General features: G+C 39.3%; 2 protein-coding genes across 4 annotated transcripts; both read right to left on the bottom strand.

Moving 5' to 3' along the window:
- Window positions 1–1,863: 1,863 nt before the first annotated feature.
- LOC134455503 (gamma-glutamyl hydrolase-like) lies at window positions 1,864–6,560 on the bottom strand. 2 transcript variants are annotated; one of them, XM_063206594.1, is made up of 10 exons: window positions 6,449–6,560; window positions 6,018–6,074; window positions 5,669–5,777; window positions 5,433–5,483; window positions 5,061–5,145; window positions 4,608–4,746; window positions 3,294–3,400; window positions 3,004–3,094; window positions 2,653–2,787; window positions 1,864–2,012 (listed from the first exon to the last, which is right to left on the bottom strand). In XM_063206594.1, exons 1-10 carry the CDS (start codon window positions 6,453–6,455, stop codon window positions 1,879–1,881), a joined length of 915 nt encoding a protein of 304 aa, XP_063062664.1. In that variant the 5' UTR covers window positions 6,456–6,560; the 3' UTR covers window positions 1,864–1,878. The 2 variants fall into 2 exon arrangements, with proteins under 2 accessions (XP_063062664.1, XP_063062663.1); XM_063206593.1 differs by having other exon boundaries at window positions 6,018–6,560.
- Window positions 6,561–11,747: 5,187 nt separating this feature from the next.
- LOC134455504 (gamma-glutamyl hydrolase-like) lies at window positions 11,748–17,891 on the bottom strand. 2 transcript variants are annotated; one of them, XM_063206596.1, is made up of 11 exons: window positions 17,206–17,891; window positions 16,372–16,509; window positions 15,754–15,810; window positions 15,411–15,519; window positions 15,238–15,288; window positions 14,867–14,951; window positions 14,395–14,533; window positions 13,114–13,220; window positions 12,710–12,800; window positions 12,410–12,544; window positions 11,748–11,895 (listed from the first exon to the last, which is right to left on the bottom strand). In XM_063206596.1, exons 2-11 carry the CDS (start codon window positions 16,475–16,477, stop codon window positions 11,753–11,755), a joined length of 1,023 nt encoding a protein of 340 aa, XP_063062666.1. In that variant the 5' UTR covers window positions 16,478–16,509; window positions 17,206–17,891; the 3' UTR covers window positions 11,748–11,752. The 2 variants fall into 2 exon arrangements, with proteins under 2 accessions (XP_063062666.1, XP_063062667.1); XM_063206597.1 differs by lacking the exon at window positions 17,206–17,891 and having other exon boundaries at window positions 16,372–16,726.
- Between the last annotated feature and the right edge of the window lie 410 nt (window positions 17,892–18,301).

The following is an 18,301-nucleotide window of genomic DNA, read 5'->3' on the forward strand; positions in this document are numbered from 1 at the left end:
CCTCACTGCCTGTCCCCCCACTCCTCACACGTGGTGTGTTAGTAGAGCAAACCGGTGCGAGCTCATCGTCTCGTTCATATTTGTGGCCGACTGCAAATGCGCTGTATTTAATAACACCCACATCGTGACAACAAGTTCTCGCTCACGTGCCTTTTGCAACATCGACGCTCGCAACAAAGTCGTACGGGGCTAGTGTCTCCACGTTGACTGTTGGCTCATTTCATTCCACTGATAGGCCTAGCACGATAGGCCAGACCTCCTGTGGTGTGTTCTTGAAAGTCCACAAAATTAACCACACAGAGAAAGTGGGTTGGGTGTGGCTGATAAAACCTTCGCAAAATATACATTATATGATTATGACTTTTAATAAAAATTCTCAATGGCAATTTTCTGAATTTATGCCAATATAGTTTCACAAGTTAGTTCTAGTTAACTTGCTAGAAGTTGTTACAATTTTTCTGAGTCTGCCTTTTTGTGCCTCTGTTGTGTTACCAACCCAACTGAGGATACCAAAGGTTAGGACACTCTCCACAAAGGCACTGTAAAACATATTGGCGATTTTGTGGTCAACTTCAAATGACACCAATTTCTTTAAAAAAGAAATTTGATGTCCACACTGAATAATACTGTTTTTCTCTTCAACATTAGACTAGGGTCTTAGGTATTTAAAAATTATATAACATTGCGTAAAACATTTCCATTTCAAGAGAATGTGTAGGGCATGTTGAATGAGTAAGGGGCATGTGTGACTGTGGCCATGTCCATTGAGTGCGGATGAGTGTGAACACATACAGGCCTATGGCTTGCAAATATGCTATGCTAACAGCGAGCATGAGCCCATTTGTGCTGGGCCATACCTAGGCCAGTCAATCTAGCTTTAAAAAGGCATAAACCTGGGACAAATTGCAATAGTAATGGTTCCTACTTTTAAGTGATCCTTAAACCCCCTTGTATCACATATTAAAAATCTACAGCTTTATATTTAGTGGAACATACTTTTTTTCAAGGTCAAAGTTGGCAGATTTTCCATTCATTTCGCCATAGGGAGACAAAATAGGAGCTACAAGGTGAATAGGGTAAATTGTTAAACTATGACCTATTCATTTGAAACTTTCACAGTTGGTAACTCACAGAAACTATAACCAATACACCAATACATAACTGTTAGTCACTTTGGATAAAAGCATAATGTACAATGTACCATCGATGCTAACATGTGTAGGCTACTTCAATGGCTATACTTATTATCTAAGGTGGAAGTCTTAAAGGATTAGCACAGTATGCAGGATTGTGAGTATGTATTGCACCTATGCTGCCCATTGCAATTATGCTGCCCATTCCAAGATTGACTCTTTTCATGAATATTTACAAAGTAATTAACTAATGTGCTCTTGTGACCAAAGAGTCACAAGAGCACAGTGACACTGACAGTCAAATAGCTTATGGCTATTACTGGAAATCCAAAATGGCTGTGGAGAAGCCAGCATTTCATGTATGAAAGTGTACATTTTGAAGTTACATTCAGCATACAGCATACATTCTGGAAATAAACTACTAAAAAATTACATATTCTACCTTTAATGATATCCTGTATTAGGGGCCATGTTTAAGAAACCGCAAAAACACACGATGAAAGCTCTACCCAGACGTTTTCTCTGACCACTTAGAAAATGTAAGCTGTACCTCCTATCTGCTAGGTTACATACAGTATGTTATGGCTGCAGATTGTGGTTTAAGCAGTTTAGTATTTATGGAAGACTGAAAGCAGTGAGTTGTGAAAAGCAGCGAGTTGTTGGATAATGTTGTCCAATGTGAATTATATAATAATCAGGCAAAATGGAGGCAAAGATTTCAATAGCACGTGCAGATATCGTTTTATTATTGTTTTACTGTAGTAAAGAAATACTTTTGGAGGAAACATTTAGATAAATCAGTGAATATTGGAATGTGGTTGTAGATCAAATGCTTCTCTTCTTCCTCTTTAGTGGCAAAGGAATGGAAGTTCTTCTTGGCTGTAAGTACAAATCAAGAAAAGGTGGTTGACTCTGCATATTCACATATTCACCCACCTTGAGCAGTAGGTTTGGTTGGCATTTAAGTCATAACTCTAAAATCGTTTCACTGCTAGCTCCACCAAATACAATTGTAACTAAACACGGGTTATCACACTTCATCCCAGCTCCCCAGGGATATATCCTGGTGTGCCCCAGGGATCCCTTCTAGGCCCAACACTTTTTCTGTATACTCTGCTGACCCTACACAGTAAAAAATGCAGTGTTAATTCAACACTTAGAGAGTGCTTTGGGACCAAAAAAACTCTAGAAGGTGTTAAATCGACTCTGTTAGTGTTGCATTAACACTCCAGTTTTTACTGTGTAGGTAATAAGTCAATTCAATTTCATTCTAGTCTCCACAGATGGTTCCCATGTACATCCTACTCAAACCTGACCCTCTGACGCCTCTCTGTATGAATCTAAATCATGAATAGCAAATATCTTGGGTAGTATACATTTCATTTAAACATGCTATATAGATAAGTATAGGCTACTCATTTAAAATTGCCATACTGATCTTAATTACAATTACTGAAACTCCTAATCCTAAAATGAAATAAAAAACATGTAATTAATTTAATAGATATAAATACTATACCCTCGTTAACAAGGAAGTCTGCCATGTAGAAGGCCGTTTTGATGGCAGATGGTGTGTGGGGGTAGTACGACCTTCTCCACTCAAAGGCACTCTTCTCTGGGTGCCACTGGGTTGCATACACAGGGTAATTATATGCTACAAAAAGAGAGCATTCATTCGCATAAGATCTCTCATCCTCTCTCTTGTTCTTATGTATTTCTTTCTGTCAAACACACGCACGCACGCACGCACGCACGCACGCACGCACGCACGCACGCACGCACGCACGCACGCACGCACGCACACACACACACACACACACACACACACACACACACACACACACACACACACACACACACACATCCTCACCCTCCATTGTAGAAATATACTCTGTGTTCCCATCCATATTGGTAGTTAGGATTTTGTAGAACTTTCTCAGCTCCTCATTCTTATTGAAATTCTGTGTGAGAAAAAATCAAATCAGGTGAACTACACTGTAAACATGTATAAAACATCTACAGGTATAATTGCTTCATGGTGGTTAAATGGTGTACATTGTAGCAATGAAGAGATAAACTTAACACACTGGTCAAGGTTTTGATTTGCGTTGATAAAGTACATTTGACCCCTTGTCTTTCTCCTTGTCCAGTTTTACCCACCTCTACCGACATGCTCCACTTGTGGTAATTTGCTGTAATGTTTTCGCTGGCTAAGGAGGTCATCAACTCTGGTGGAAAGTCCTTGAACAGTTTACTATGCTTGGCATCTGTGGGATAAATGACATAGTTATTTAGCAATAAATTGTTATTGTCTATTGCTACGTTTACATGCAACATTTAATTCTGAATTAACTGACTTTAATTCGGAATAAAGCTTAAAGGGGCATTCCACCGGTGGAGACATGAATATGTATTGAAAGTGGGTTATATGTAGTAGAATAGTAGCATACATTTCTAGTTTGGTGCCTACTTGGCCGAGAAAAGGCAGAAAATTACTTTTTAGTGCTTTTGGATTTGTGACAACAATCCCCATAATGCATTGCAATGCTCAAGTTCCACAGGCCACACCCAGGCAGTTCTGCCAGTGACTTCCTGGAGCCTCAATAGGTGCGATCGACTTGTCGTCAACGCATGCATGCGCATTTAGACAGCAATGCACCCTGGATGAAAATGCTGCATGACGGTTAGATTTCCTCAAACTTCGAAATTTCGTTGATGTTGCGTCGACGAGGTGACATGTCACATGGTGTCAAACTATCGCGGGATGAATGCGACTGCAGTCAGATCTTGCAACCTCTGCAGTTACTTATCAACTTCAACGCTTGTCTGCGGACTGCCTCCGAGGTCACGCGCCCATGAACTGGTTGGTCAACAACTCACTCACATGTGTATATGGGTCTTGTCTCACACCTCTACACAAGTTTGCGCAGGTCCCCACTTCAGCTCCTCCTCACTGCCTGTCCCCCCACTCCTCACACGTGGTGTGTTAGTAGAGCAAACCAGTGCGAGCTCATCGTCTCGTTCATATTTGTGGCTGACTTTAAATGCGCTGTATTTAATAACATCCATATCGTGACAAGAAGTTCTCGCACGTGCTTCGTCAATAGGCGAATAGTCGACAATATGACTGAAAATATGAAAATACAGTTTTGTGTTTATTTGATTGCTATTCAAGACACTTTGTAGCCGCCTACTTTAACAATAGAGTCATTCTTATCAGAGAATAATTTGTTTTCATTATTTCATAATTTTTGGTTGGTGGTGTGCCGCGAGATTTTTTCAAGGGAAAAAGTGTGCCTTGGCACAAAAAAGGTTGGGAAACACTGCTCTAAACTAAAACAGAGGTGTCAAACTCATTTCAGTTCAGGGGCCAAATACATCCTATTTGATCCGAAGTGGGCCAGCCCAGTATCGCGATTGCACTTAGCTAAAAGTCTAAAACAGGATGCATTCATAGCTGCAGTCTCCACTGACCTGGTCTGAACTCCAGTGGTAGAGATATTCCGGTGGAGTTGGTGCGACACAGGAGATTTTGTCCGCTTGTGATCACCAAGAGCTGTTGAAATCCAAGACAAGTTCCCCATATCGGGAAATAATCACCCTGGTCATTAGCCTGTCAACCCACACACACACACACACACACACACACACACACACACACACACACACACACACACACACTGCCATTGTCAATACATTTGGTCCAAAGATGATATTCATGCTTCAGGTTTCATGATTCAGTGAAGAACTTTTTTTGCCCACTTCCACAAAATCCTCATTCTATAAAAGATATGTATTCTGTTATGTAGCCTACTTCAAGCATAGAGACCATATAGACATTTTCTTCAGTCCTCTAATTATCATTTTATTTTATTGATTTATTTTGTACTTCTACTTCTACTTTATTTAACTCTGCTCATACTGCACCTCTAAAGCGAGTCTGTAGAAGATGTTAGCTGCTTTAGCGTATCCAGAGGTCATAAGGTTAGCTGCTCCACCTGGAAGAAACATTCTGTACACACACAACGAGAGTCATCACCCTTAAAAGAATCATGACATCCAGCTACAGTATCTCTATGGAATACATGTATTACACACTGTTTTACTGATTGCATAACAACTCGCCAACGTACGCACATATCTCTGAAATGTTAATGGTATGTTGGTACTATTATATGCAGCACAGCTCCAGCTGATTACATTTCGGGTTCTATTATTACTTATTATTGTCATCATCATCATTTGCAGCATTATTATTGTTGTTATTATTATTGTTGTTATTATTATTATTATGAGCACCCATTTATAGAGTGGAACAACTGACGGTAGTCCTCCTCAGGCTGATTCACCCTGTAAAAGTCACACACACACACACACACACACACACACACACACACACACACACACACACACACACACACACACACACACACACACACACACACACACACAGAGGGAGGCCGTGTTAGAAAATATTTAAGAGGTTTCATGTATTTTTTCTACTAGAACACATAATTCTCAAACAAAGCGCTTACATCACAGGAACAACTCGTGCTCCTGCAGACTCCAAGCTTTTGACATAAGATGCTGCTATGTAAGAATTGCCATGAGGATTAGGCTTTTTTATCTCTTGTGCCAAAATACCTGAGGAAAGAAAGAGAAGGAGAGAGAGAGAGAGAGAGAGAGAGAGAGAGATACTATATAATATCCAATGATAGAGTTGCCTACCTCTGATTATTTTGTGAGTGAACGCACAGCTAGGCCTACTGTACGTGCCTCATTTTATGAAATCTGTGAGCTCAAATGAAGAACACAGACTTCAAGATTTGAAGCCTACAATCATGCTGTTGAAGATTTATTAAATTCACTTGTACTGGCACTCACCTATGATTGGCCTGTCATTTCTTCTATTTTGGGGTTGTGGGGGAACATCTGCAGGCGCTGCAGAGTGCAATACAAAATGTTTAACTCGTTGGCTGTCAGTCATTTTCACAACAGAGTAACCCAGATTGCCAGTTTGTCAACCTAACCCCAGTCATCAATCGATCAATGCCCCAAACACCAGTAAAGTTCCCTTCTGATGGTTTGCCAGCCTAACCACAATCATCGGCAAACGCAACGCTTTGCAGATCATTTGAAGACCCCCAAACCGAAAGCCCAATGTCTACTTGCTTTCACCTACACAGTGCAAACTCAGTTTGAAATCATTTTGGTTGGCAAGGGAACTAACATTTAGTTTTCTGGACATCGCGTAGACCTACTCAATCTTTTTCAAGATAAAAACATTTAATAAATTAAGTTGCTGAAATGCTTACCTGCCATACTGTCACTAGAAGGATCTCATGAAGGCGTCTTCTATTCTATATCCAACTTCACAAATGCCCTATGGCCTGAAAACCAGTTTGAGGAGTAGCCTACCGTGTGTGTTACGCCCCTTTTTGGGGATAACATTGGTGGACAAGTCAAGGCAAGGCCCTGTTGGTGTTGAGGAAGAACAGGAGGAAGACACGCACCTTTAGACTAGTGTTGTTCACGTTCAACATGCACACATCACACCCTTTACACCAGGGCTGAAAGTAGTTTTATACCTTAATAGAATTTTCAAATGTGGGTTTTTGGCCAGCATTAACCTTATTCTCTTATCGGTACTGCGCACTGGCTATAAATGTTACGGCGCTGCCTACTTTCACCACTACTTTACACCCTCAGTGTTAGGCCCTATATCCCCATTTTCCAACTTCAGATATTTGAAGTGAGATTAAAATGATATGTCATCGCATCCATAGTAGCCGTTATTATACCGGTAAGTATGCCAAAGACCATTTCTCTTTTTTCATCCTGTCTGGCTGATTTTTTTGTTTCATTCACACACCCCTGTGTGTACCACAAGGTGGCATCTACTGTATCTCCCATTGAATTTGCTTATCCAAGATGATATTGACACATCATGGTGCGCTGTGGCATGGTTTTCTGTGTCCCCCCAGCATAGCTCTAATTTCTACACATTGCTTTTTACATTTGCACAAGGTAAATTGGGACACAAAGAAACCACTTTAAGTTTTAGACACATTTTTAATTTTTAAAAGTACAATATTTTAAAATCTATTAACATAACATATTTGAACAGACAGTGAGACGTCATACTTTGGTATGATGTGTTCAGGTAAATTGGAGCACCCTGTTTGATTAGCATTATTTTTGTCCACACTGAAGAATAATACTGTTTTTCTCTTGTAAACATTAGGGTCTCCAGCCTATTTAAAAATGATATAACATTGCTAAAACATTTCCATTTCAAGAAAATGTGTAGGGCATGTTGGATGAGTAGGGCAGGGCCGGCCTGAGGCATAGGCAAACTATGCGATGGTCTAGGGCCCCCATACCAATTAGTAATAGTTTTAAGGCGAAACTAAGATATTCTATCGTGATGAATGGCTTTCTGTTTGAGAAATGTTTCTCCAAGGAGTGCACTGTGAAGGCTACACGATCTACAGACAGCCTACCAGCCTACCTGCCAGGATTATATCTCGCACAAAGCGGTGGCCACACATCACTCCCACACTCAGACAGCTTCCCTGGCTCCCAGTGAAGTCCCGTATTGATTACTTCTTTTGACATATAAATGATCTCTTGCTCCTTCTCTGAACTCCTACCACCCCACTCCCAGTCCAGGTCTCTGAGGTCCTCTGGAAAGGACCATCTTACCATCCCCCGAGCCAGACTTCGTACTGATGGGGACAGCTTTCTGTGTTGTTTGTGAAGCCTCTGATGCTGACTAGGAGGTGGTATGGGGGACCCAGATGAAATTATGTTTAGGGACCCATAAAGGCTTGGGCCAGCACTGGAGTAGAGCATGTGTGACTGTGGCTATGTCCATTGATGGCATTTGTGAATGGGCAGCATGAATTCTGGAAATAAACTACTGAAAATATTACACAGTGCCCATGTGGGATCGTGGCACATGTGGGATGTGGCCAGAGTAGGGGTATTGCACCTATGATTCCCATTGCAAAGATCCGGGATCTTTTCATGAATATTAACAAAGTAATTAACTAATGTGCTCTTGTGCGACCAAATAATGGCACGTTTGGCATTCAAATAGCCTATATATGTTTTATATATATATATATATATATATATATATATATATATATATATATATATATACAGTGCCCTCCATAATTATTGGCACCCCTGGTTGAGATGTGTTTTTAGCTTCCAAATATATATATATTTTTCTAAATAATATGGGACCTTAATGGAAAAAAAGAGAAAAATCCAACCTTCAATACAAGTGGGGAAAAATTCATTTTATTCAGTGGGGAAAAAATCCCACATAAAGAAATAATTATTTGACATCAAATAATGTGTGTCACAATTATTAGCACCCCTGGTGTTAATATTTTGTACAACCCCCTTTTTGCCAACAAAACGGCACCTAATCTTCTCCTATAATGTTTCACAAGATGGGAAAAGACAGAAAGAGGGATCTTTAGCCATTCCTCTTTGCAGAATCTCTCTAAATCATCCAGAGACATGGGTCCTCTCCTCTGTACTCTCCTCTTCAGCTCACCCCACAGGTTCTCAATGGGGTTGAGGTCAGGGGACTGAGATGGCCATGGGAGGAGCTTGATTTTGTGTCTGGTGAACCATTTCTGTGTAGATTTGGCCATATGTTTAGGGTCATTGTCTTGCTGAAAGACCCAGTGACGACCCATCTTCAGCTTTCGGGCAGAGGGCAACAGATTTTGATTTAAAATGTCCTGGTATTTCAAAGCATTCATGATGCCATGCACCCTAACAAGGTTCCCAGGGCCTTTGGAAGTGAAACAGCCCCACAGCATCACTGACCCACCCCCATACTTCACAGTGGGTATGAGGTGCTTTTCAGCATGCGCATCTTTCGTGGCACGCCAGACCCACTTAGAGTGCTTGTTGCCAAAAAGCTTAATCTTGGTCTCATCTGACCAAAGCACACGGTCCCAGTTGAAGCCCCAATACCGCTTGGCGAACTCCAGACGTTTGCGTTTATGATTGTGAGTGAGGAAAGGTTTTCTCCGTGCATGCCTCCCAAACAGCTTGTTGGCCTGTAGACAGCGCCTGATGGTTGATTTGGAGACTTTGTGACCCCAGGATGCTACCATTTGTTGTAATTCTGTAACAGTGAGCTTTGGAGATCTTTTGATTTCTCTTACCATCCTCCTCACTGTGCGTGATGGCAAAATAAACTTGGGTCCTCGTCCAGGCTTGTTTACCACTGTTCCAGTTGTTTTGAACTTGTTAATTATTCCTCTCACAGTGGATATGGGCAGCTGCAGTTGAGTGGCAATCTTCTTGTAACCTCTGCCTGACCTGTGAAGGTCGACGCACATCTGCCTCACTTGTATGCTATGTTCCTTTGTCTTTCCCATGTTTAAGAGTGGATAAGAGAAATGGCCTTGGTGTCACGTCATATTTATACCCCAGGGAAACAGGAAGTGATGAATTACTGATTAAATGTTCCTACATACTCTGGTAAACTTTGTAAACTACTGTAGAAATGACAGAAATGCTTCAATTATATTTATTTCCTGGGAATTGTTAAGGGTGCCAATAATTGTGGAACAGGTGATTTAATGAAAAATAATTATTTTTTAGTCAGGGATTTTTTTTATTTTCTTACAATTCATTTGAGTTGAAGGCTACATTTTCCTACAATTTTCAGTGTGACAGTATTCTTCTGCAATAAACACTGAATTTATTTTAAGGCTTTTAACACATCTCAACCAGGGGTGCCAATAATTATGGAGGGCACTGTATATATATAAACATGGTGTTGTGAGGAGGGGCAAGATACTGGCAGTCAACCATGTGAGCTAATTTTTTGACCGACAGCGGTTTCCAACAATCAGAGGTTGAGTTGTGCACAGCCAGGGTTGCGCAGCCAGGGAAAAACAAAAAAAGAAAACCCATGTATTACTGGAAATCCAAAATGGTGGCTGTGGAGAAGAGCCACCATTTTATCTATCAAAAGTGTTCATTTAAGCTCAAATGAATACTTAGAGATTGATGGTAAAAAGATAACATTTATAAATGAGCAGCATACATTTTGGAAATGAACTACTAAAAGAATCGCATACTCCACCTTTAATGACATCCTCTATCAGGGGCCATAGAGAAATTTCAAAAACACACAATGGAAAGGTTAACACAGAGGTTTTCTCTGATCACTTAGAAAATGTATACGTTCTATTTGCTATCACAGTACAGTACAGCATGGCTGCTGATTGAGGCTTAAGCAGTTGAAGATTTATGGAAGACTGAAAGAGTGAAAAGTAGTGAGTTGTTGGATAATGCAGTCCAATGTGCATTATATAATAATGAGGCAAAATGGAGGCAAAGATTTCAATAACACATGCAGATATTGTTATATTATTGTTTTACTAGTAGTAAAGAAATACTTTTCCCTGGCTCCCAGTGAAGTCCCGTATTGATTACTTCTTTTGACATATAAATGATCTCTTGCTCCTTCTCTGAACTCCTCCTACCCCACTCCCAGTCCAGGTCTCTGAGGTCCTCTGGAAAGGACCATCTTACCATCCCCCGAGCCAGACTTCGTACTGATGGGGACAGCTTTCTGTGTTGTTTGTGAAGCCTCTGATGCTGACTAGGAGGTGGTATGGGGGACCCAGATGAAATTATGTTTAGGGACCCATAAAGGCTTGGGCTAGCACTGGAGTAGAGCATGTGTGACTGTGGCTATGTCCATTGATGGCATTTGTGAATGGGCAGCATGAATTCTGGAAATAAACTACTGAAAATATTACACAGTGCCCATGTGGGATTGTGGCACATGTGGGATGTGGCCAGAGTAGGTATTGCACCTATGATTCCCATTGCAAGATCGGATCTTTTCATGAATATTAACAAAGTAATTAACTAATGTGCTCTTGTGCGACCAAATAATGGCACGTTTGGCATTCAAATAGCCTATATATGTTTTATATATATATATATATATATATATATATATATATATAAACATGGTGTTGTGAGGAGGGCCAAGATACTGGCAGTCAACCATGTGAGCTAATTTTTTGACCGACAGCGGTTTCCAACAATCAGAGGTTGAGTTGTGCACAGCCAGGGTTGCGCAGCCAGGGAAAAACAAAAAAAGAAAACCCATGTATTACTGGAAATCCAAAATGGTGGCTGTGGAGAAGAGCCACCATTTTATCTATCAAAAGTGTTCATTTAAGCTCAAATGAATACTTAGAGATTGATGGTAAAAAGATAACATTTATAAATGAGCAGCATACATTTTGGAAATGAACTACTAAAAGAATCGCATACTCCACCTTTAATGACATCCTCTATCAGGGGCCATAGAGAAATTTCAAAAACACACAATGGAAAGGTTAACACAGAGGTTTTCTCTGATCACTTAGAAAATGTATACGTTCTATTTGCTATCACAGTACAGTACAGCATGGCTGCTGATTGAGGCTTAAGCAGTTGAAGATTTATGGAAGACTGAAAGAGTGAAAAGTAGTGAGTTGTTGGATAATGCAGTCCAATGTGCATTATATAATAATGAGGCAAAATGGAGGCAAAGATTTCAATAACACATGCAGATATTGTTATATTATTGTTTTACTAGTAGTAAAGAAATACTTTTGGACAAAAGAAGAATTAGATGAACCAGTGAATATTGGAATGTGGTTGTAGATCAAATGCTTCTCTTCCTCCTCTTCAGTGGCAAAGGAATGAACGTTCTTCTTGGCTGTAAGTACAAATCAAGAACAGGTGGTTGTCTGTGCATATTCACATATTCACCCAACTTGAGCAGTGGGTTGGCATGTCACTTATAACTCTAAAATCGTTTCACTGCTATCTCCACCAAGTACAATTGTATACACAGGTTATCACTCTTCATCCCAGCTCCCCCAGAAATACACCCTGGTGTGCCCCAGGGATCTCCTCTAGGCCCAATACTTTTCTGCATTTTCTGCTGACCCTAAGTAATAAGTAAATTCAATTTCATACCAGTCTACGTACATACGTAGATGGTTCTCAACTGTACATCCTACTCAAACCTGACCCTCTGACGCCTCTCTGTATGAATCTAAATCATGAATAGCAAATATCTTGGGTAGTATACATTTAATTTTAACATGCTATACAGATAAGTATATTCACTTAAAATTGCAATACTGTTCTTAATTGCGATTACTGTAACTCCTAATCCTCAAATGAAAAAAAAAATGTAATTAATTCAATAGATATAAATACTGTACCCTCGTTAACAAAGAAGTCTGCCATGTAGAAGGTAGTTTTGATGGCAGATGGTGTGTGGGGGTAGTACGACCTACTCCACTCAAAGGCATTCTTCTCTGGGTGCCACTGTGTTCCATACACAGGGTAATGATATGCTACAAAAAAGAGAGCATTCATTCACAAATAAGATATCTCATCCTCTCTCTTCCTCTTATGTATTTCTTTCTGTCACACACACACACACACACACACACACACACACACACACACACACACACACACACACACACACACACACACACACACACACACGTCCTCACCTTCCATTGTAGAAATAAATTCTGTGTCCCCATCCATATTGGTAGTTAGGATTTTGTAGAACTTTCTCAGTTCTTCATTCTTGGTGAAATTCTGTGTGAGAAAAAATAAAGTCAGGTGAACTACACTGTGAACATGTATGCAAAGACAATAAAAAATATAGTAAAATGCAAAACAGATATTCACTTTCAGTGTCATACATCTATAATTTCTTCATGGTGGTTAAATTGTGTACATTGTAGCAATGAAGAGATAAACTTCACACTTCACAGGTTTTGACTTCAAGAAACAATATTTTTTGAACAAAAATAATTTTAGCTTAAAATATTTTTATTCTTGTTAGTAATTGGCTTAATGAAACATCTATGTCCAACTTGTGTCTTTCTCCTTGTCCAGTTTTACCCACCTCTACCGACATGCTCCACTTGTGGAAATTCACTGTAATGTTTTCTCTGGCTAAGGAAGTCATCAGCTCTGGTGGAAAATCCTTGAACAGTTTACTCTGCTTGGCATCTGTGTAAAAAATTACATAGGTTACATACATTCAGGTAAATTGGGCCATCAGGTAAATTGGGCCGGATAAGCATTGGGTGTCTCAGTTCTTTTAATTCTACTGACCAATCACCAGAAATGTTGTTGCAACATTACTACTCTATCTGTTTAAAGTAATTTGAGTGGCATAATGTGTTTTTGATGGGCAGGGGGAACCCTCATATGGAGAGTGACAGAAGAAAGTACATTTTCAATCTTGCCAAAATAAGAAATCGTCTAGATAAAATAAGGATGATACGGTTTTCAGATGTGATAAACATTAGAAAATTGATATGTTTCTTAGGTTTGGATGTGTGTCTTTAATCTGGAAAAACATAGTTGTAGCAACAATGTGATGTTTGAATACCAAAAAATGTCAAAAAACCCATCGGCCCATTTTAGCTGAACATGTTAAGGTAAAATGGGCCGCCCCTTTCAGGTAAATTGGGACGTTTTTTTATATGGGAAGTTCCATTAATATTTTTTACAAAAACAATGTGACCATTATTGAATAGGGGGGTGTCAGGGAAGCCCTTTTAAAGAAGTTGTGATATCTTTTTGGGAACAGATGTGTTGAAAACAAACAAAAAATGGAAAAAATATTAAAATCATCACTAATTTTGTTTTTCCTCTGTGAAATTCCATTGGAATTAATAGGAGGCCCAATTTACCTGAATAGGTGGCCCATTTGACCTCAAAGCATTTTGTTCCATGCAGGATGACACACATGCCACTAAAACTTGTAAAAATGTATCATTCTTACATGAATCACATTGTTTTTTTGCCATCAAATGGAAGATTATGAGTCACTTTATGCAATCAAACTAAACTTTGGGTAACTTATTGATGTTCTTCCTCGGATTTCATCAGTATTTCTGAATTTGCCAAAAAAGTGGCCCAATTTACCTGAATGCACCCTAGTTCTTTATCAATACATTGTTATTGTCAAAAAGCAATTAGTAAATAAAATAGATATCAACGAGATGGATGAACAAAGGTTTTGGTGGACAAATATGTATCCACCTCTCTAAATGGGTGTTAACTCATTTCAGTTCAGGGGCCAAATACATCCTATTTGATCTGAAGTGGGCCAGACCAGTATGGCAATTGGACTTCAAAGTCTAAAACAGGATAGGCATTCATAGCCTCAACTGACCTGGTCTGAAGTCCAAGGGTAGAGATATCCCGCTGGTGTTGGTGCGGCACAGGAGATTCTCTCCAGCGGTGATGACCAAGAGCTGTTCAAATCCAAGACAAGTTCCCCATATCGGGAAATAATCACCCTGGTCATTAGCCTGTCAACACACACACACACACACACACACACACACACACACACACACACACACACACACACACACACACACACACACACACACACACACACGCACACAGAGCGGAGTATGTTTCACTCTTCATTTAATGTTTACAATTTAACAATTATCTATACATTTAGTGCCATTATCAATACATTCTATCAATTCCATCACAGGATGACAGGAATAAGTCCAAGGATGACATTCATGCTTTGGGTTTCCTGATTCAGTGAATAACTTTTCTCTCACTTCCACAATGACAAATAAAATATATTCCGTTGTGTACTTTATTTAAATCTGATCATACTGCACCTCTAAAGCGAGTCTGTAGAAGATGTTAGCTGCTTTAGCGTATCCAGAGTCCATAAGGTTAGCTGCTCCACCTGGAAGAAACATTCTGTACACACACGAGAGTCATCACCCTTAAAAGAATCATGACATCCATCTACAATATCTCTATGGAATACATGTACAATATTACACACTGTTTTACTGTTTGCAAAACAACTCGCCAACGTAAGCACATATCTCTGAAATGTTGATGGTATGTTGGTACTACTGTATATACAGCACAGCTCCAGCTGTTCTGATTATCCCCAATTCTCAGCTCTATGATTATTTATTATCATCATTATTATTTGCATCATTATTATTATTATTGTTATTATTATTATTATCATCACCCATTTATAGAGTGGAACAACTGACGGTAGTCCTCCTCAGGCTGATTTACCCTGTAAAAGCACGCACACGCACACGCACGCGCACGCACACACACAGAGTGTGTTAGAAAATGTTTTAGAGGTTTCATGTATCTATTCCACTAGATCGCATAATTCAAACACACAGCGCTTACATCACAGGAACAACTCGTGCTCCTGCTGACTCCAAGCTTTTGACATAAGATGCTGCTATGTAAGAATTGCCATGAAGATCAGGCTTTTTCATCTCTTGTGCCAAAATACCTGATGAAAGAGAGAGAGAGAGAGAGAGAGAGAGAGAGAGAGAGAGAGAGAGAGAGAGAGAGAGAGAGAGACTATATTATATTTTAATTTCCAATGATGTCATACGTCTTATTATTTTGTGTGTGAACACACGGCTACTGTATACGTGCCCTGTTTTATGAAATTTGTAAGCTCAAATGATGAACACAAAGACTGCAAGATTTATACAGTCATGCTAAATTCACCTGCACTCACCTATGATTGGCATGTCATTTCTTTTATTATGGGGCTGTGGGGGAACATCTGCAGGCGCTGCACGGTGCAATACAAAATTATTTTTAACAAGTGTTTAAGTGTCCATTGATTCTTTTGTGTAAACATATGTGCTATGTGGGTGGCAGATTTCATGAAATACACATCAGATCAGATGAAAAAACAGAAAAGGAAGAAGTAACTTATATGCAATCATGCTTTTAAAGAGACACTGTGTGAGATTTTTAGTTGTTTATTTCCAGAATTCATGTTGCCCATTCACTAATGTTACCTTTTTCATGAATACTTACCACCAGCATCAAATTCAAAGTATTCATTATGACTGGAAAAATTGCACTTTTCATACATGAAAAGGGGGATCTTCTCTATGGTCCGCCATTTTGAATGTCCAAAAATAGCCATTTTTAGCTGCAAAAATGACTGTACTTGGACCATACTAGAAAATATTTGTTTATTACTTAGTAAACTTTCATGTAAAGATCAAATTTGGCAATAGGCAGCCCAGTTTCAATGAGTAGCATAGTTGCAGTACCTTTTTTGACCATTTCCTGCACAGTGTCCCTTTAAAGATGTATTACTCTTAGAAGTACTGGCACTCACCTATGGTTGGCTTATGAGCCCTTTCCGTGTGGTGTTCATTTGGGAGAGCTGCTGAATGTATGCTATGCAGTGTGATTAACAGGAGGAATAGAACAAGTATCCTCATGGTTTGGGGTAGCAGCCGTTTCTCTGTTAATGCTCCATGAAAACAACAGCATTTCTATTATGAGACTACACACTGGATGGATGTGAATGTTAACTTGAATTTGTAAAAGGGAAAAAAGGTGTTTGTGGAGATATACCAGAAGTTACATGTAACGTTTGAGACTAAACATTTATTGCACAAATCTGATATTCACTATTTGAATGTGCACCAAGCTTTATGACATTCCATGGGTGAGTGGTCCTTCATTAGAAGTCCACAAAAAACTAAACCAGCATTTAGAATTGATCGATAAATGCAAAAAAAAATCTGCTTCTGAAGTATATATATATATATATACAGTATATATATACAGTATATATATATATATATATATATATATATATATATATATATACAGTATATATATATATATATATATATATATATATATATAAGAATATAATGTTCCAAAGAATGCTGGAAATGCACAGTAGACTCTAACACAAATTTGTTATCACATACTTCTATCTCAATTTCCACACAGCTATAATATGCATATGAAAGTGATTCGTGTTCATGTGACTAATGATGGTGTATTTAATGGTACCTCATGCATGAAAGTAACCTTTCATATTTCAGTGAAAATGTTAAAATACAAAAAAACTTAGTAGGCAAATATCAATACCATCAATACCAAATATCAACTCCAGAGTTCAGAGCCGCTATGGGGTACATGTAGTTTGACCTACCACAAGTCAGGTGCTGTTATGGAGTCCTCTATCCTTAGTCTTCACACAAGAGATTATCTTCAGAGTCAGACCGTCAAAAGATGGCATCTACGAACAACAAACTTTGTACAGTGTAGGTCGAGACAGACTTAGACCACAAAATGTGCAGTAATTGTTAGTTGGTCAACGTCACTACTGGAATAGCCTTTTGGTTTTGTGGATGCAGGGGGGCAAAGTCCAGTGGTATTTACATTTGTATACAGCAGCGGCTCTACCAGTTTGGGGGACAGAGTCGAAATATAGACATGGGGCCCTTTTGAATTACCAGGATCAAAAAATGAGAATAAATTCTCTGACTAAGGCACTCCAAATTAAAATGTCTTTATTAATATGACAGGTCCTACATGGACATATTAAAAACAAGGCCCACGCGTAGCGGCATGAGTGCCTTCTTCAGGGCAGTAACACAAAAAAACGGAGTAGTGCATTTGTTAGGGGTGTAGGTAAGGACAGGTGCAGACAACTAGATGATTAGTGCTGAGCTTCTCCAACTGCTGAGCCCGCCTCTCACACAGCTCCCAGCAGTAGAAATCTGTCAATCAAACTGGCAAAATAAACTTTGGGCCCGCCTCTCACTCGGTTCCCAGACAGTAAACATTCACAAAGTCAACAAAAGGATACTTATTTTACATGTTGTAAGACTACACAATCTACATACATGTACATGAAGTAGCCTATAAATAGATCTAAGCTCCATATTTACTTAAAAGACCATAGAATGCTAAAAACAGTTACAGGAAAGGTACATAATCTATTTCTTCATTCAAGCCTGGAAATTCCATTGCTTTTAGTTTCCAAATCCAGAATGTTTCTCGTTGCTATAATAACTTGAGTCTATCACCACCACGTATTGATGTTTTTACAATTTCAACCCCTTGAATTTTCAGCCTTGAAGGATCACTGTGGTGTACATCCTTGTAGTGTTTGGCCATAGGGTAATCTTCATTCTGGACTCTAATTGCATAATTGTGTTCATAAAAACGCTCTTTAAGTTTTCTTTTCGCCCTTTTGAATTACTTTGCCATAGTCGGGCTGACTGTTTGGCCACCCGCTACAA

The sequence above is a fragment of the Engraulis encrasicolus genome, chromosome 9, assembly GCF_034702125.1.
Source record: "Engraulis encrasicolus isolate BLACKSEA-1 chromosome 9, IST_EnEncr_1.0, whole genome shotgun sequence".
NCBI lineage: Eukaryota > Metazoa > Chordata > Actinopteri > Clupeiformes > Engraulidae > Engraulis > Engraulis encrasicolus.

Coding starts and splice junctions, on each gene's coding strand:
- LOC134455503 (XM_063206593.1), bottom strand. CDS start 6,120: ATGACTGACAGCCAACGAGTTAAACATTTTGTATTGCACTCTGCAGCG. Junction 3,401..4,607: donor ACCACTGGAGTTCAGACCAG/GTCAGTGGAGAC, acceptor TTTATCCCACAG/ATGCCAAGCATAGTAAACTG. Junction 2,788..3,003: donor GTATATTTCTACAATGGAGG/GTGAGGATGTGT, acceptor CTCTTTTTGTAG/CATATAATTACCCTGTGTAT.
- LOC134455504 (XM_063206596.1), bottom strand. CDS start 16,477: ATGAGGATACTTGTTCTATTCCTCCTGTTAATCACACTGCATAGCATA. Junction 15,811..16,371: donor GGCTCATAAGCCAACCATAG/GTGAGTGCCAGT, acceptor TGCACCGTGCAG/CGCCTGCAGATGTTCCCCCA. Junction 14,952..15,237: donor TTGTTCCACTCTATAAATGG/GTGATGATAATA, acceptor GTGTGTGTACAG/AATGTTTCTTCCAGGTGGAG.